The sequence below is a fragment of the Grampus griseus genome, assembly GCF_964374135.1.
Source record: "Grampus griseus genome assembly, chromosome: 15".
In the NCBI taxonomy this organism is placed as follows: domain Eukaryota; kingdom Metazoa; phylum Chordata; class Mammalia; order Artiodactyla; family Delphinidae; genus Grampus; species Grampus griseus.
The window spans coordinates 30,989,331-31,010,069 of NC_139009.1; the positions used below are offsets into that span (position 1 = coordinate 30,989,331).

The 20,739-nt window shown below is 36.0% G+C and overlaps 1 protein-coding gene across 4 annotated transcripts in view; it reads right to left on the reverse strand.

Annotated features, from left to right (window-relative positions):
- MAP4K3 (mitogen-activated protein kinase kinase kinase kinase 3) overlaps positions 1-20,739 on the reverse strand; it is a 188,703-nt gene that overhangs the window by 55,247 nt on the left and 112,717 nt on the right. For all 4 annotated transcript variants that reach the window (XR_014297761.1, XM_082671760.1, XM_082671759.1 and 1 more), the window contains 8 exons: positions 20,552-20,607; positions 19,915-19,962; positions 16,851-16,893; positions 15,823-15,895; positions 4,556-4,687; positions 4,295-4,357; positions 4,128-4,209; positions 3,915-4,025 (listed from right to left, as the gene is read on the reverse strand). Coding sequence is in view for 3 of the 4 variants with exons in the window: in XM_082671760.1 (XP_082527886.1) it covers positions 3,915-4,025; positions 4,128-4,209; positions 4,295-4,357; positions 4,556-4,687; positions 15,823-15,895; positions 16,851-16,893; positions 19,915-19,962; positions 20,552-20,607 (608 nt within the window). In the remaining variant the exon portion in view is untranslated. The remainder of the gene's footprint in view (positions 1-3,914; positions 4,026-4,127; positions 4,210-4,294; positions 4,358-4,555; positions 4,688-15,822; positions 15,896-16,850; positions 16,894-19,914; positions 19,963-20,551; positions 20,608-20,739) is intronic.

Below are 20,739 nucleotides of genomic sequence, written 5' to 3' on the forward strand. Positions count from 1 at the left end.
CTGCAACTCCATTCTATACACTCTAAGGCTTCACTTTAAGAGGTGATGCCAGCATCTATTTCATGTACCAAATAAGTTTTTTCTTCTGTGTGTGAAACACTATCTTTGAAGTTTTACTACCTTTGAAGGAGATACACTCTTACACATATCTTTTGGAAAATGTAATTCATAAACATTTGAGCTCAAATTCTTAAGACTCTATAAGGCAAATAAAAAACAGGACCCGAGTTAACTATTCTCAGTGTAGGCACCTCTCAGGAAATAAAAATATATGAATCTAAGACCCAAATATTAAAACATCAATGTAGTAAAACAGTAGCAAAAATAATTTTAAAAATTAAGTATTTAAACTTTACATATACACAGTGATTTGTAGTTTATGAAGTGCTTTCATATACCTTAGCTCGTTCTGTCCTCAAAATAAACTTGTGAAACAAGTATCAGTCTTCATTTTATAGATGAGGACATTCAGCTAGTTAGCCACAGAACAAGAAAAACCCTGGATTTTTGATCACAATATTTGGAGCAAAAACAAACAAACAAAAATAGGTGTCATGTTAGATTAGTCACACATACTGCTGTTATCAGTGAACTTGGATGAAATCTATGCTTTCTATGAGAACAGTTTTACTTTCCCAGCTTCAACAGTGCAATTATAAAATTATTAAATCTTATAATGCTGTACCTAGTACATGGGTTAACATACAGGAGAAGACAATGCTATTAATCACAATTACTTCAATGTGTAGTACTTCTAAAATAGAAACTACATGGGAACCCTACATGAAAAGTCAACTTTCTTCCACTGTGAATAATGTATACTAAACTAAAACAACTAAAGACTAAAGTAGAACTAGTACACATGCTAAATATTTTCAAGAGAATTCAATTTCCACACAGTATTATATAGTATCACAGCAAGTACCGAAATGCTAGTTAGACACATTCAAATTCTGAGTGACAACACAGTACTCAGCAATTATAATTACAAATCATTTGCAAATAATAAGACTCAGATACTACCTATTATGTATAACATATATTGTAGTATTCTATATGTATAAATTACTATAGATTTCTCTGGGGAAAGTATGATCTTAAACTACGGTGGGAAGAAAAGTTACCCTCCTCCCTATCCAACAATTATAATACTAATAACATAGTCTTGATAAGGAGAAATTTCTTTCTCTGCTATATGAGAAAATTTCAGAAGAATCTTTATTCCACAGGTTGCTTCTATATTTGGTTTATTATTTCTCCTCTTTAAACACATTTTAAAGGACTTTATAATTCAGCACAACAAGTAAACAGGATGAAGTAAGGGACAACAATGCAGCATCTAGTGCACTGAAAGAGTACAGGAGGTCCTCATCCTGTAGTCTTGATATGCACAAATTTCAGTTAGTAGAATATAATTAAATTACACTAGTCCTCTATAACATGGTTCAAATTTCAGTCACTAGTTTATTAGTTGTATAATATTATATAACAATTGTATATTATTCAGTATATTAATCTTATCAACATTCAGTATATTAATTATAATTGCATAAAACACAAACTTCACTGCCTGCTTGTCAGTCCACAGATCACTATGTGAATAACAGATGCACATCATGATCCGTAACTAATCACGTCACTACTTTCAAAGTCTGTCTGTGACTGGTCACTGAGTATCTGTTATTCAGTTCATGCACAGACAGCAAAGTGTGTAGTTGTGTTGTCTCCTTGTCTCTCAGTGATAATATACTCATGTGACATTTTTACAAAAATTGGTAACTGAAAGAAGAAATTAGCCAACAAAGATAAAACTGCTGCAAAGAAACTGAAAGTGATAACTCTGGATAATGTTGGAAATGAAGTTTGAATCAAACATAAATGAAGTTACAGGAGAAAATAGCTGACTGTGAGAATGCTGACGCTGCCACTGTTCAAGAGACTGTGGACACACAGCCAGGGTAACTTAGTGAGGCTGAACCTGACATAAGTGAAGAAAGACGTTCTGATAAAAAGGATGAAGGTGCCCCAAAAGAAGGGGCGCTAGCAAAAAATTTCACATCACAGGAATACTGAGATTATTTCATGCATTGAAAGTTCAAAGGATAAAATACTGGAAGCTGATCTGAACTTAGAAAGGAATCTGACATTCACCAAAGCATAAAGAAGATACTTGTTCTGTGTCATAAAGTTATATGACAAGAAGAAGGCAAACACTATGCAATCTACTCAATAAACAGACTACTTGATAATGAAACAATCCATGGAAGTGGTTTTTTTTTTTAAACAAAGAAAAGAAACAATTCTCACAGGTTCTAATACTTTACAATGTACTAAATAAAATTTTAGTTTTACTATTTTTTCATTCCCCTATACATTTAAAACTGACAATAAGAGAGTTTTTAATCTTCTAACACAAATTTTTTAAGGTCACAAAACAATTATAATTTTTCTCCTTGAGTATTAAGATTGCTTTGCAGGGGACGTCCCTGGTGGCGCAGTGGTTGAGAGTCCGCCTGCCAATGCAGGGGACACGGGTTCGAGCCCTGGTCCGGGAAGATCCCACATGCTGCGGAGCAACTAAGCCCGTGCACCACAGCTACTGAGCCTGCGCTCTAGAGCCCGAGAGTCACAACTATTGAGACCACATGCCACAACTACTGAAGCCCTCGCGCCTAGAGCCTGTGCTCCACCACAAGAGAAGCCACCGCAATGAGAAGCCCGTGCACTGTAAAGAAGAGTAGCCCCTGCTCACCGCAACTAGAGAAAGCCCCGCTCAGCAACAAAGACCCAATGCAGCCATAAATAAATAAATAAATAAATTTACATGCAAAAAAATGCTGTTGGATCCTTTCAAAAAAAAAAAAGATCGCTTTGCAGGATTTCACCTTACTTGGTCATTTGTACAGTCCTTTACTACCATGCAAATGAAGGAACACCTGTATATTAAATTATAGAAGAATTTATAAAGCAAAACAACAAAACCCAATTTCTTCCTAGTATAAAGTCAATAATACTTTACAATTCTTAAGTTTTTTGTTTTCAAATGCTTTTCCAGACCTTTAAACAAAGGGATAGTAGCTTATTTATAGTTGTATAAAGATGACAAGCTAGAACAATGATGAATTGATAGAAAGGTTCTCTCTTACCTAAGACAATCTGAGACCACCTTTCTGACCACTGAGAGCTATCATTCCTTCAGTATCATCAATGGAATTTACACCATTTTAAGAACCTTCCAAAAGCCAGTCAAGTTCAAGGCTATCCAGCTCAGTTACAGACCCAATAACAGAATTCTGACATGTCACATATACTGAGTTTATCTTAGGTGCCACAATTATTAGCTGAGTTAGGAATGTTACATATTCCATTCCGAAGTGAAGCTTCCATTCATACCAATGCTCCCATGATACTAGGGTTATTTAATTCTCTAACTACACTGGCTCATTTTTAAACACGTCTACAGCAGACAATTAGGGTAATAGTCACTAACAAAGTCAATCCTATACTTTCTACTAACCACTAATAACTCATGAAGTATTGTACAAGGATTCTTTTTGAGAAGAAAATGGAACAGAAATTTTATGTATATTCTAACATCTTGTGTAGGTGCTTCCCATTTTCATTCTCTTTTACAATGGATTATTTATTTGCAACTTCATCTAAAATGACTACTTTAAAAAAACTACAGTAATTTCAAGAAGTAGATTAGATAATTCTGCCTTTGCCATTTTCAGAAAACAGACTCTATAAGTAGTCAACAGGAAAAATCCAGCTCATGACTTCCAAAGTCAAGGAGCTAATCTTCCCTCAAGAGTTGATGTAAACTAGATTCAGAACTTAAAAGAACTGAGTTTTCAGATGTACATACATATATACATGTATGTTATATACTACTTGGTAAAAACAGTTCCTACCTCAGGATCATCATCATCAAAATCATGGTAAGTGGAATGATCTGGATTATTCACTTTATCCAACAGTTCGATTGCCAAAGACCGTGTCAAAGGCTGTGTGACAAACGGGTGCTATAAAAATAAAATAACATAGTACAGAACAACTTATTAGAAGTCTGTTTGAGTGACATTTTATATTTTGAAAAAAGATATATTTCAGGGCAAAAATAATACCTGTAGTAGCTTTTCAGCAGTAGGTCTTTTTTTTGGATTTTTGGTAAGTGCCATTTTCACAAAATGATGAAAACTATTTGACCTAAGAAATTTTGAAAATCAGATTTTAAAATTTCAATTATTTTTTTGCTCATGACTATAAAAGTAAATAACACAAAAATACTTACCACTTCATTTTATCCTTTAGTTTAGGAGGCTGAAAATTGCTTTTTGTCATTAGAAATAATGCTCTGAAAAAATCAACAACCATTACACAGCATTTTAAGATTGCATATTTTAATATATAATATTAATTCTATTACTATAATTCCCAAATAAGGTAAAGCAAGACTAAGAATATTACTTGTTCATGACATAATAAATAATACTGGGGGGGGGGGAGGCGACCTTAATTTAAGCACAGGATTCTTTAACTATGACACACTGACCTCATTGGGTGTAAGTCAAACATAGGAGGCTGCAGCTCAGCAAGTTCTATGGCAGTGATCCCCACTGCCCAGAGATCACAAAGCTGATTGTACCCGCCTTTCCTCTCAACGGCTGCGACTTCTGGAGCCATCCTGAAGGAAATAGTCCAGAAAAGAAAAATCTATTTATTGCATTTTCCTTCTTATTCCCATCAGAGGCACACCATCACTATGTAAGCTGAGGCCTATTTAGGCCCTGACATCTGAAAAATAAGTATGTAGTACTTAAATGGCTCATATTTCCCAAGATCTCAACATCTCATAAGACTCTCCATCCCAAGCCCCTCCTGATTTCTCCTTTGTTACTTTAAGCTATTTACAATAAAGGTTTATAAAAATTTACAACTATAACAGAGCGACATGTACCAATCTGTCCACATCCCAATCTCTCTCTTCCTCTGTACATGCAGAATTCTACAGAGACATAACATGTAGTAAATAACTTATCATTTTTAGCTCTTCCTTCTTACGTCAATAAACTGCAATCTGGCCTCCGACTGTTTTCACTTGACCAATACTATTTATTGGGGCACCAAGAATCTTCATGTAGTACCTAACTCACATTTACTATAAAGTTAAGTGGTTGGTGAAAAGTTATAAAAATGAGTGCTTTTAAAAATATATATTTATTCAGATGAAAGTTACCTGAATTCAGTATTTTTCTTGTTTCTTTCAACTTTACTGTAGTCTTATTCTAATTATACCTCTATAAATTTGTATTTTATTAAATAATTATGTTGATTTTCAAATATAAAAAATTTCAAATCCTAAGCAGTAGTTTTGAAAAGAACTACTTGAGATAAACATTTGAACTCTTACATATCAAAAGTGTGAGTTAAACAGGCAGCCTTACAAGTATGTTTGTTTTCCTGGTATGATTTCAGGAAAGTCAAATATGTCAGTAAGTTAACCAAAAAAAAAAAAAATCCCTCTAACTTTCTAAATGCTTGGTCTTAAAATGTTTTTAGTCTTTATTGATAGCTAGAGTCCAGCCAGCTGTGGAAATGCCCCAGTAGAGGATGGAAGTACACTGGTGACATATTCTTAACTAGCTGGCCACAGCAGCTGATGTTCTCCCTTCCTCTATAAAAATATGAGTGAAAGATTCCACCCAGTGCACTTGTACTCCTGCCAGTTAAGTTGCATGCTTACCGCAATCAACTGAGTCATCTCTGAACCTGTTTATTTGTTATGTTTGTTATTATAAATAATCTAATTAAATATAATAAAAACTAATTTATTGTGAAGGTAAAAAGAGTAAGCTGTTATGAAAATTAAAGTGTATGCTTTAGAAAAACTTGTTAAAGACAAGTTTCTAAAGACAAAAAAAACAAAAAAATCTGGCAAATGAGGTTAAGAAAATGATAGCTGTAAAAGATTAGGAAGGCTACAGACTGCATAATTCCATCTGTATGACACTGGGGGAAAGGCAAAACTGTAGAGACAGAAATCAGATCAGGTGTTGCCAGAGGCTAGAGACGGGCCAAAAGAATTTACGAGAAGGGCACAAAAGGAAACTTTCCTGGGTGATGGGAACCTATGTTTTACACGGATTGTGGTGGCATTTTTCACTACCACAGAGTGTCTCAAAGTTCATAGAACTGTACACCTAATGAGTCTAAATTTATACCTCAATAAACCTGACTGGAAAAGTCACATGCTTTGTATGTGGCTGCATTTTAGAGAAACACAAACCAGGAAATGTGGATGATTTACATCTAACTAGTTATCTACGCAAAGGAAAGGCCTTGGTCCTACATCAAATGATTGGGGGAAAAAAAAAAGTACACTCACATGCTTAAATTGAAATAAGATGTTTAAGGTACATGTGTAGTGTATTAATTTTGAGATTTGCCAATTCCACAGACTTTTTTGATTAACTGAATAACTGCCAACCTTAGTCACAATGAATGAGAGATTCCATTCTATCCTATATCCCTAGAGTTTAGGTGGGAAAGACATGATACTAGAGAGAGTTGAAGAGTCGGAGTGTTCCAAAACATTATTTTGCCTAATTCGCAATTTCACATGCTCCCAAGATACTACCTACTCTATCATTAGAAGAATGACATTAGTTTTTTATCTCTGAAGCTTCAGTTGGAGATCAGTTATCATCAACAAACATTTACTAAGCATGTGTAGAGAATCATGCTAGACCCTGGAGATTCAATGAGAGTTCCTCCAGATGTTTAAAATCAAACTGAGGAGACAGAGTATCTAAAAATAATAACAGATAGCTCTTTAAGCTCTTATTCCTCTCAGAAATCAACCCCGAAAAATAAGAACAAAAAAGAGAAATATAAACGTATCACCTTTGAAAAATCCAGAAGACATATTTGGACTGGAAATGAAATAATACTAAATGATGTGGCAAATAGGAGGAAGGACAAACCTAAGTGTGTGTAGAGGACAAGATCAACTAGCAAGCCAAGAACCCCAGAAATATGTAAAATTTAATGTACGTCAGTTACTACTTTACTGATGACTAGGTTCCAACTAGCTGGTTCTCAGCCCCTAAGAATCCCAGAAAGGCTGACAAATTAGGGTTACAAACTTACAAAAGCAGAGTTAAGCCTGAGGTTGAAAACAGGTATATTTGCAAATGTCAAGTCTAAATAATGAATAGTTAGTCCACCAGATTCCTCTTCTCATCTGTTAAGGCCCAGCAATTACTCCTTCCCCATTCCTACTGGATAAAGACCAACAGAAACTGGACGAGGGGCTTCAGACTCAGACATATCAGGAACAAAGGGGAGCAGGGGCTGCGAGCAGTAGAAGTCTGTGTATAACAATGAGTTCCTCAGCTTCCTTCACTTACTCATTTCCAGGACACTAAAAACTGGGTTTACATGCTACATCCCATGCACACACGGCTACAAATCAGCTTTAAGTGCCTTGCTCTTCAATGTAAACCAGAAGAAAAGGGTTACTAGACATTTGAGGGAAGCCTCCATCATGAAAGCATGAGTCTCAAAAGCTTTGGAAATCTTATAGAAATAAGAACAAAAATGACTTTTAAAAAGTGACAGAAAATTAATGGATTAATCCAAGTGATCCAAGATATAACTAATGAGTTTCAGAAAGAGAGAGAAGGAAAAAGTAAAGCAAAGAAATTATCAAAGAAGTAATGCAAGAATACTTCCCAGAACTGAAAGGCACGAATCCTGATTGAAAAGCACAAATGCCAAGTACAATGAATAAAAGTAAAAATGACAGGGCTTCCCTGGTGGTGCAGTGGTTGAGAGTCCGCCTGCTGATGCAGGGGACATGGGTTCATGCCCCGGTCTGGGAAGATCCCACATGCCGCAGAGTGGCTGGGCCTGTGAGCCATGGCTGCTGAGCCTGCGCGTCCGGAGCCTGTGCTCCGCAAAGGGAGAGGCCACAGCAGTGAGAGGCCCGCGTACGGCAAAAAAAAAAAAAAGTAAAAATGACAAAAGAACAAACAAAAATATTCTGAAGTACACTACCATGTAATACCAAACCATCAAAAAGATTCTAGTAGGGAGGGGTTACATTCAAATATCATGTGTCGACAATTTCAGCCAGTTTTGGAGCCCATCAGCTGCCAGCCCCCCCACCTCTCCACCAGTGTGTGACACATTCCTTCCACATCTACCTATATGAAAGCATCCCTCTGTGATGAGGATGGGGCGGTGGTCCACACATAGTCCAGTGGCAAGAGGGAAAAGTAAGGTGATGTGAGCGGAGCCCTCTTGGCTGTGTGGCTGACAGGGTCTTGCTGCTCCAGCTGGGTGTCAAGCCTAAGCATCTGAGGTGGGAGAGCCAAGTTCAGGACATTGGACCACCAGAGACCTCCTGGTCCCACATAATATCAATCAGCGAGAGCTCTCAGAGATCTCTGTTTCAATGCTAAGACCCAGGTCCACTCAACAACCTGCAAGCTCCAGTGCTGGACACCCTATGCCAAACCACTAGCAAGATGGGAACACAACCCCACCTACTAGCAGAAAGGCTGCCTAAAATAATAATAAGCTCACAGACACCCCAAAACACACTACCGGACGTGGTCCTGCCCACCAGAAAGACAAGATCCAGCCTCATCCACCAGAACACAGGCACCAGTCCCCTCCACCAGGAAGCCTACACAACCCACTGAACCAACCTTACCCAATGGGGGCAGACACCAAAAAAAAACGGTAACTACAAACCCGCAGCCTGCAAAAAGGAGACCCCAAACACATTAAGTTAAGCAAAATGAGAAGACAGAGAAATACGCAACAGATGAAGGAGAAAGGTAAGAACCCACCACACCAAACAAATGAAGAGGAAACAGGCAGTCTACCTGAAAAAGAATTCAGAGTAATGATAGTAAAGATGATCCAAAATCTTGGAAATAGAATGCAGAAAATACAAGAAACGTTTAACACGGATCTAGAAGAACTAAAGAGCAAAGAAACAGTGATGAACAACACAATAAATGAGATTAAAATTCTCTAGAAGGAATCAATAGCAGGATAATTGAGGCAGAAGAACAGATAAGGGACCTGGAAGATAAAATATGGAAATAACTACCACAGAGCAGAATAAAGAAAAAAGAATGAAAAGAATTGAAGACAGTCTCAGAGACCTCTGGGACAACATTAAATGCACCAACATTTGAATTATAGGGGTCCCAGAAGAAGAAGAGAAAAAGAAAGGGACTGAGAAAATATTTGAAGAGATTATAGTTGAAAACTCCCCTAATATGGGAAAGGAAGTAGTCAATCAAGTCCAGGAAGCACAGAGAGTCCATTACAGGATAAATCCATGGAGAAACATGGCAAGACATACATTAATCAAACTATCAAAAATTAAATACAAAGAAAAAATATTAAAAGCAGCAAGGGAAAAGCAACAAATAACATACAAGGGAATTCCCTTAAGGTTAACAGCTGATCTTTCAGCAGAAACTCTGCAAGCCAGAAGGGAGTGGCAGGACATATTTAAAGTGATGAAAGGGAAAAACCTACAACCAAAATTACTCTACCAAGCAAGGATCTCATTCAGATTCAATAGAGAAATTAAAACCTTTACAAACAAGCAAAAGTTAAGAGAATTCAGCACCACCAAACCAGCTCTACAACAAATGCTAAAGGAACGTCCCTAGGGAGGAAACACAAGAGAAGGAAAAGACCTACAAAAACAACCCCAAACAATTAAGAAAATGGTAATAGGAACATATATATCGATAATTTCCTTAAATGTAAATGGATTAAATGCTCCAACCAAAAGACACAGACTGGCTGAATGGATACAAAAACAAAACTCATATATATGCTGTCTACAAGAGACTCACCTCAGACCTAGGGACACATACAGACTGAAAGTGAGGGGATGGAAAAAAATATTCCATGCAAATGGAAATCAAAAGAAAGCTGGAGCAGCAGTTCTCATATCAGACAAAATAGACTTTAAAATAAAGACCATTACAAGAGACAAAGAAGGACACTCCATAATGACCAAGGGATCAATCCAAGAAGAAGATTTAACAATTGTAAATATTTATGCACCCAACATAGGAGCACCTCAATACATAAGGAAAACGTTAACAGCCAGAAAAGGGGAAATCAACAGTAACACATTCATAGTAGGGGACTTTAACACCCCACTTTCACCATGGACAGATCATCCAAAATGAAAATAAATAAGGAAAACAAGCTTTAAATGACATATTAAACAAGATGGACTTAATTGATATTTATAGGACTATCCATCCAAAAACAACAGAATATACTTTCTTCTCAAGTGCTCATGGAACATTCTGCAGGATAGATCATATCTTGGGTCACAAATCAAGCCTCGGTAAATTTAAGAAAATTGAAATCATATGAAGTATCTTTTCTGACCACAATGCTAAGAGACTAGATAGAAATAACAGGAAAAAAACTGTAAAAAATACAAAAACATGGAGGCTAAACAATATGCTACTAAATAACCAAGAGATCACTGAGGAAGAAAAAGAGCGAATCAAAAAATACCTAGAAACAAATGACAATGAAAACACGACGACCCAAAACTTATGGAATGCAGCAAAAGCAGTTCTAAGAGGGAAGTTTATAGCAATACAATCCTACCTCAAGAAACAACAAAAATCTCAAATAAACAACCTAACCTTACACCTAAAGCAATTAGAGAAAGAACAAAAAAACTCCAAAGTTAGCAGAAGGAAAGAAATCATAAAGATAAGACCAGAAATAAATGAAAAAGAAATGAAGGCAACAATACCAAAGATCAATAAAAACAAAAGCTGGTTTTTGAGAAGATAAACAAAATTGATAAACCATTAGCCAGACTCATCAAGAAAAAAAGGGAGAAGACTCAAATCAACAGAATTAGAAATGAAAAAGAAGAAGTAATAACAGACCCTGCAGAAATACAAAGCATCATAAGGGACTACTACAAGCAACTCTATGCCAATAAAATGGACAACCTGGAAACAGTGGACAAATTTTTAGAAAAGCACAACCTTCCAAGACAACCAGGAAGAAACAGAAAATATAAACAGACCAATCACAAGCACTGAAATTGAGACTTCGATGAAAAATCTTCAACAAACAATAGTTCAGGACCAGATGGCTTCACAGGCGAATTCTATCAAACATTTAGAGAAGAGCTAATACCTATTCTTCTCAAACTCTTCCAAAATATAGCAGAGGGCAGAACACTCACAAACTCATTCTACGAGGCCACCATCACCCTAATATCAAAACCAGACAAAGATATCACAAAAAAAGAAAACTACAGGCCAATATCACTGATGAACATAGATGCAAAAATCCTCAATAAAATATTAGCAAACAGAATCCAACAACACATTAAAATGATCATACGCCATGATCAAGTGGGGTTTCTCCCATGAATGCAAGGATTCTTCAATATATGCAAATAAATCAATGTGATACACCATATTAACAAATTGAAGGATAAAAACCATATGATAATCTCAACAGATGCAGAAAAAGCTTTTGACAAAATTCAACACACATTTATGATAAAAACTCTCCACAAAGTAGACACAGAGGGAACTTACCTCATCATAATAAAGGCCATATATGACAAACCCACAGCCAACATCATTCTCAATGCTGAAAAACTGAAACCATTTCCACTAAGATCAGGAAGAAGACAAGGTTGCCCACTCTCACCACTATTATTCAACATAGTTTTGGAAGTTTTAGCCACAGCAATCAGAGAAGAAAAAGAAATAAAAGGAATTCAAATCGGAAAAGAAGAAGTAAAACTGTCACTGTTTGCAGATGACATGATACTATACATAGAGAATCCTAAAGATGCTACCAGAAAACTACCAGAGCTAGTCCATGAATTTGGTAAAGTAGCAGGATGCACAATTAATACACAGAAATCTCTTGCATTTCTATATACTATTGATGAAAAATCTGAAACAGGAGTTAAGGAAACACTCTCATTTACCATTGTAACAAAAAGAATCAAATACCTAGGAATAAACCTTCCCTAAGGAGACAAAAGACCTGTATGCAGAAAGCTATAAGACACTGATGAAAGAAATTAAAGATGATACAAACAGATGGAGAGATTATACCATGTTTTTTGGATTAAGAATCAACATTGTGAAAATGACTCTACTATTCAAAGCAATCTACAGATTCAAATCAATCCCTATCAAACTACTAATGGCATTTTTCACAGAACTAGAACAAAAAATTTCACAATTTGTATGGAAACACAAAAGACCCCGAATAGCCAAAGTAATCTTGAGAAAGAAAAATGGAGCTGGAGGAATCAGGCTCCCTAACTTCAGACTATACTACAAAGCTACAGTAGTCAAGACAGTATGGTACTGGCACAAAAACAGAAATATACATCAATGGAACAGGATAGAAAGCCCAGAGATAAACCCACGCACCTATGGTCAACTAATCTATGACACAGGAGGCAAGGGTATACAATGGAGAAAAGACAGCCACTTCAATAAGTGGTGCTGGGAAAACTGGACAGCTACATGTAAAAGAATGATATTAGAACACTCCCTAACACCGTACACAAAAATAAACTCAAAATGGATGAAAGACCTAAATGTAAGACTGGACACTATAAAACTCTTAGAGGAAAACATAGGCAGAACATTCTATGACATAAATTACAGCAAGATCCTTTCTGACTTACCTCTTAGAGAAATGGAAATAAAAATAAACAAACAGAACCTAATGAAACTTAAAAGCTTTTGCATAGCAAAGGAAACCATAAAAAAGACGAAAAGACAACCCGCAGAATGGGAGAAAATATTTGCAAATGAAGCAACTGACAAAGGATTAATCTCCAAAAATACAAGGCAGCTCATGAAGCTCAATGTCAAAACAACAAACAACCCAATCCAAAAATGGCCAGAAGACCTAAATAGACATTTCTCCAAAGAAGATATACAGATTGCCAACAAACACATGAAAGGATGCTCAACATCACTAATCATTAGAGAAATGGAAATCAAAACTACAATAAGGTATCACCTCACACCTGTCAGAATGGCCACCATCAAAAAATCTACAAACAATAAATGCTGGAGAGGGTGTGGAGAAAAGGGAATCCTCTTGGACTGTTGGTGGGAATGGAAATTGATACAGCCACTGATATGGAAAACAGTATGGAGGTTCCTTAAAAAACTAAAATAGAACTACCATATGACCAGCAATCCCACTACTGGGCATATACCCTGAGAAAACCATAATTCAAAAAGAGACATGTATCACAATGTTCACGGTAGCACTATTTACAATAGCCAGGACATGGAAGCAACCTAAGTGTCCATTGACAGATGAATGGATAAAGAAGATGTGACAGATATATACAATGGAATATTACTCAGCCATAAAAAGAAACGAAATTGAACTATTTGTAGTGAGGTGGATGGACCTAGAGTCTGTCATACAGAGTGAAGTAAGTCAGAAAGAGAAAAACAAATACCATATGCTAACACATTTATATGGAATCTAAAAAAACAAAATGGTTCTGATGAGCCTAGGGGCAGGATAGGAATAAAGACGCAGACATAGAGAATGGACTTGAGGACATGGCGGGGGGAAGGGTAAGCTGGGACAAAGTGAGAGAGTACCACTGACATGTGTACACTTCCAAATGTAAAATAGATAGCTAGTGGGAAGCAGCTGCATAGCACAGGGAGATCAGCTCGGTCCTTTGTGACCACCTAGAGGGGTGGGAGGGAGATGCAAGAAGGAGGGGATATGGGGATACATGTAAACGTATAGCTGATTCACTTTGTTATACAGCAGAAACTAATAGAACATTGTAAAGCAATTATACTCAAATAAAGATGTTAAAAATAAAAATCATGTGTCATAATGGCACCACAGTTCCCATCAACATCAGAGAAAAGACACTAGAGCAATGCTTCAAAAATTCCAACCTAGAATGCCATATTCATCCAAATTATCAATCGTGTGTGTGTGAGGCTAGACATGCAGAGTCTCAAAAATTTTACCCCTCAAATTTCTCAGGAATTTATCAAAACGTGAGAGAGGGAGAAATTTATGAAGGAGGAAGAAGACCTGGATTCCAGGAAATGAATTCCCAAGGCGAAGCTATGGAAAAATCCTAGAAAATAAACATTTCAGATTGGAATAGGAGGGAGGAGGACCCCAGGAAGACTTAACTTTAATAAAAACAAAACAAAACAAATTAAAACAAAGCAAATAAAACCTCCCCAAATCAGGACTATTTATGGCTTGGAAAATTATATAGAGGCATCTTTCAGACTGCAGAATATGGGGAGGTATGGAAGTCTTGGCCAAGGATAAAAAATACAAACTAAGCAAATAAAAGAATTATTAGATATAAGAAAAAATTTTAAAGACAGTTAAGTGTAAAGTAGTATAATAATTGACTCAGCAAGTACACTAAAAGGATAAGAAGACTGAATGATGAGAACTATTAATAAAATCTTCACCTATTGTAACAAAAAGCCTATAAATAATAATAATGCTACAGATGGCAGAAGACACAACTAGAAGAATTTATCTGTCTCTTTAGCAGTATTTGACTTTTAAAGTATGTACCTGTTTGATAAAAAGACAAATATCAAAAATGGTATACATCATATCTTAAACATGAAAAGAAGTCATCTAGATTAGTGCTATCCCACTGCTGAGGAGGCAGATCAGGAGGGCACTGGGGGAGGAATGGTAGCACTTAAGCTGAAGAATGTTAAGATTTCCAGAGTGCCCTTACTTCAAGGGAATCATGTGTGCTAAAAAGCTCTATACCTATCCACCACTATATGCACAATGACTAACAGCATATCTGGCACATAGTAAGTGGTAAAAACATTTATTGAACAAATAAATGCATGAATAAGATAGTTTGTATACAATGATCAAAGAACACCCAGCAGACAAAAACATGGCTAGAGAGGAAGGTCTGTGGAGGCAACTAGTAGAACTTAAAGTTAATGAGGCAGGGACTTGCCAGGTGGTGCAGTGGTTAAGAATCCGCCTGCCAATGCAGGGGACACGGGTTCGATCCCTAGTCTGGGAGGATCCCACATGACGCGAAGCAACTAAGCCCACGCGCCACAACTACTGAAGTCCGTGCCTAGAGCCTGTGCTCTGCAACAAGAGAAGCCACCGCAATGAGAAGCCCATGGACCAAAAAGAAGAGCAGCCCCCACTCGCAGCAACTAGAGAAAGCCCGTGCACAGCAACGAAGACCCAACACAGACAAAAATAAATAAATAAAATAAATTAATTAAAAAAAAATAAAGTTAATGAGGCAGACAGAGGCCAGACACCGGAAGACTCCAAATGCCAAGAAATATGTACTTGATCTTGTGTGCAACCAAGATATGTCAAAAAGTTTTGAGCTAGGGAATACTGTGAATAAGATAATGTTAAAAAATTCGTCAGAATACAGACTAATCTGTGAAAATACATGTAATATGTGTAGGACCAGGAGTTGGGTTTTTTTTGGGCAAAACTGGAACTATATCAAGGTTTCTAAAAGCATATCAATCTTTGAAGCCCTTCCCACATAATAAAAAATAGTATGGAGAATATTCTATGGCTATGTATTGTAATTCATCCAAAAGTATATATGCCTAAATTACTTAGCCTGTTGCTGACTTCCTTAATCTGTTTTAGTCCTAATAATTTTGACCATTCAGTCTATTTTTTAATAAACACTGCATACAATAATGATAGAAAAACAAAAAGTTAAATTATCAATTAAAATACAATTACCAATATGGTGTACCAATGAAAGACTTCCGTTTGGCAATTGTAGCTGTTATCTGAGCAGACACTCCAAAATCAGCTATTAAAAAAAGAGACACGTTTAGAAAATAAAATAAAGTAAAATTATTTAAAAGTAACATATAATTATTTCCATTAAATTAATTTCACAGAAATGAGATATTCTCAAACATCACATTAAAATTTGTAACTCTAATGGACTAGCATTAACTGCTTTTCTCATATTTAGAGGTAGCTTAGGAAAATTTTATTATACGTAAATTATGATACTTTTAAATCTGATTAGTCCCTATTATAGGCTATAGGTCAAAATAGTTTAATCATATTTTTAGAAGATAAATATTTGCTTGAATTTTGATTTTATAGTGATATGTAGTTCAAAATAATTTTCATATTTGTTATTAAATACTTCATTTAATATCTAACAGACATAACTTTGTTTATAAAGTTACTATACTGTACATGTTTCCTGTCTTAAACTTTCAGATTAAGTTATTATTTAGGTATTGAACTATTTTAATAACTTGACAATCAAAAGTTACAAAATAAAAGTTACAGTTTCAAATAAAGCACGATTCAGCATCTAAATTACATTCTTATATAACTAATACAGTGTTTCATTTTAAAAGCTTGTGTAAGCAGGTAGGATTTTTTGCATTACTGAGTTTTTGGCTTTTGTTTGTTTGCCTTATTTTTTGGTCACAAGGTAATCTCGTACAGATTTCTTACTAGAAGTCCCACTCCTAGGGTTAGAGGTGAAAGAATTTTTAAGGGATATTATTTCACTATATCTTTATAATGAATCTGTCCCATGTGAAGGATAGACTTTATCCCCACTTAAGAGAAGAAGAAATAGATACAGAGAGATTACATATGTCATGTCCCGCAGTGAGATTTCCACCTAAAGATATATAGATGCTGCTGAGGGAGGGGAAACCTAGTCTTGGAGAGGAAAACATAAACTTACTATGTTTTGGAATAAATTTGTGCAAGTGACGAAATTAAAATTTACTTACCTAATTTCACATGACCATTATCCGTTAACAGAATGTTAGCTCCCTTCAAAGTGAGAACATTTTAGTTAAAGTAGGAAACATTTTATCAGAAAGCACATATAGAAGATTAAATATATATATTTAAAATAATCACAAGTGGCAGGCTTAACCCTAGAAATACTGACAATTTATAGTAGGCCCAATTAAAATGTTAAACCATTACATTCATAGGAAAATTTACTGTCCACTTTTTAGGCAATTTGACTATCCCTACATAATGTTCTGCCTTGCAAAAAGCTGCTATTAAAATAATATGAATGTTATTATGAAAGTGTCATATTAGTTTTAATCTGAATGCTATTTTCTTACTGATTAAGCGCTGTCACTATACTAAACTGTTACCTTACAATGGCATTATTCAGTTCCTTGAATTACATGTTAAACTTCATTGCCATTTCCTGTCCAAATCCACCAAAACACATCTCCCTTTCTAGGTACTTAACATCAGTTGAACCAATGCTAATGTGTAAGACTGAACCTTACTACTTAGTCTGTGGGGCTGTCCATCCTAAAGTGTCTCTGCCCAGAGTATGGGGCCATTCAATACATAAACAACTAGGCACAGTCCCACAGAATTAAAATGTCACCTGTTTGCATGACCTAGCAGCATTTTTATCCACTTTTGCTTCTTGACCTAAGCTCAAAGAAGAAGGTGATAATAATGACTTCATCTTCAAAAAACTGAGAGCTTTTGGAGGAGGTAGAAATACTGCCTCTCAAAGGTACTACAGGCTCCCCACCCCTGTCCCGCCTCTGGGCAACTTTTAAATGAGGAAGCAAAAGTAATCCGCTATGGTTCAGGATGCAATCAATTTTGTAAGTATAAGGTCGGGGTAACAAATACTAGGAAACCCCTTCCAGCCCCCAAAAGAGGAAGAAATAACCCAAACCTGCACCCCTTGATATTACTGCAACTCTAAGGAGTAACGGGAGAAATGAGAAAAAGGAAAAAGAAACTAGAGTAGGGATTTCAACTTGAATTAGGCCCTAGCTATCTAGACTTCTGCCAGAGTCTTCAGTTTGGTCTTTCCCCAGCTCCAGATTAATTTTTCTAAATTACAGTTTATATCATGTCACCTGCACTTATAATGCATTCTTCCATCCATCCATCTAGGTGTCCATTCATCCCTCTCTCCCTGAGACTACTAGCAACCAGATGCTACTTGAAGCTCTGGGGTTATAGTAATGAAAAAGTTCCAGCTCTCAAGGAGTTTACATCTAAGCAGGATAGAAAGAAAATCTAAAAACAAATACACACACACACACACACACACACACACACACACACACACGAATGAATGAACCAATAAATGATTCAAAGCCAGGTAGAGATAAGCACTCTGAAGATAAAGCAGGAAGGGAAGGCCTCCCTAAGGCAGGGATATTTAAGCAGAGATCTAGTTGAAGAGAGGGTGCAGAGTCATGCCAAAATCTAGAAGAACATTCCAGAAAGAGGTAACAGCAAATACAAAGTCCTGGAACCAGAATGAACTCAACATATTCCAGGAACTCCAAGTTTAGTGTGCCTAGAACAGAATGAGTAAAACGAAGAAGAGTATGAAATGAGGTCGGAGAGGAAAGCAGGGGCCAGATCATGCATAACCTTAATGGCCACGGTAAAAACATCTGAATACTGTACTGAGTATGGTGGGAAGCCAACCGTGGTTTATAAGCAGGAGAGTGACAAGATCTGATTTACAAAGGTCACTTTGGTGTGAGGTAGAGAACTGACTGTAGGATCACTCAAGAATGGGAGCAGGGAAACCAGTTAGAAGGCTATTCCAGAAGTCCAGGTGAGATATAATATAATGGTGGCTTAGACAGGGTAGAAATAGTGGTGATGGCTAGAATCTATCCAATTAGGCCCAAACTCTGAAGTCCAGCGCACGAGTTCTTGCATAGTGGAGCACCAAACCTCCTGGCCAACACCATCTCTTATCACTCTCCTACATTCTCTTCTCTTCAATTATATGGTACAGCCTTTATACCCCCTAAAATGACCCCACACTTTCTGACCTCTGTATCTTTGCTCACACTGTTCCTTCTGCTTAGAAGGCATTCCAACTTCCATTTCTGACAAAAATCTATCAATCCTTCCAGATCATTTAAGTGCCAATGACACAGAATCTTTCTTGATACACTTTATCTTCTTAGGATCTCTCCCACCTTTGAATCCAAGGCTCTTTGCTTATGTCTTTTAAGTGGTTTATGAACAATACTTAGGGTAGAGGATCTCAGCAGGTGATCTGAGAGTCCACTGAAATTTCATGCAAAATTTGAAGGCATGTGCATAAGAGCATTTTTGGAGGAGAGAGTCCATGGCTTTCATCAGACTCAAAGAGCACATGATTCCCACACCCACATCCCCTGCAAAAAAGGGTTAGAACCTTTATGTTAGAGAAAACAAAAGGGGGAAAGAAAAAGCAGGAGGTAAGATGAATGAGGAAGAAGAAAAGAAAAGAAAAAATAAACAACAGAGAAAATATCCAGGCTGGGAAGACGGCAGTATCTTTGGAAATAACCTCAGAGTCCCAGGATAGGGGTGGTTTACCACAGCATGGCCCGTGTACCTGCTCTCCTCTGCCAGTTAAAGACCAGCAGAAAAGGTCAAGGCTTAGTTTATCCATTTTTATACATTATTAATGACAGTTCCTTAAGATTGCCAAAGTTTACTACAATATTCAAAGCATGAAACTTCCTAAAGACTGTAACTTAGTGGAAGCTATGGACCTAATTTGCATTTTATAAATAAATAACTACAAATAAGCAAAAATGTGTTATTAAAACATGAATCCACAATTGTACACTTTAAAAGGGTGAATTTTATTGTATGTGAACTGTATCTCAATAGAGTTGCTTTAAAAAAATTAATAAACCCTTCAAAGTATCACTCAATTTTATTATAGTAACATATTAAGATAACAAATTCATCAAACAGAATAACTGATACAATTTTGCTCAACAGTTTGGGGTCAGAATATTTAAAAATGAAGAGAGGGCCATTAGGTAAACATATGATATATACCTTTATATCCCTGTGCATTTTTCCTTTACTGTGAAGATAGTATAATCCCTGGAGTTTCAAAAAAAAAGAAAAATTAACAAGACTTTACTACAGAACACCCTTTGGGATTTAAAGTCATCAATGAGTAGTATTCTGTCTTATTTATTTACTCATCACAGAAAGCACTAGTGATAATCATTTTATTTTACCAGAGTATCCGAAAAGATAAAAGAATCGAGAAAATGAGAGGCGGAGCTCAGTTTGAACCACTAATTTTCCTAAGAGAAATAATTTTCGCTAAACTCTGCAAATAGTTTGAAATAACTTTTTAAAAGTAAATATCCAATTTGTATCAGAATGAGTTTCAATCCCATAAGAATGCTTAATTTTCAAGCTTTTCTTTGGTATTAAGAGGAATATAAAAATAAATAACCAATCCATAGTGCTTAAATTTTAGGAGGTACATTATGATACTGAAGCTTTAACGTGTTTATTTGCAAATATAATTTGAGTTTACTACACAACTTTGAAATGTATTAAATTCAAGAGTTTACCAAACTAGAATATTTAAATCCTTACTCTGCTTAACAGGTAATGCACAATAATTAAACATTTAATTGAATAAAGAACATTACTTTTTAATTAACATTGAATTTACCTGTAGTGTTTCTCTGCTAACATATGCAATTTGCAGTTCTGACAGAGGTCCCGTTACTATAAGAGGAAAAAAATTAATGTTAATAAAATTAGTCAAAGTATGTTTTTCAATAAGAGACAAAGATTACAAGTTCCACTAAGCAATAGACTTAATATACTTAAATTCTACTAAAAAGTAAGCTTCATGAG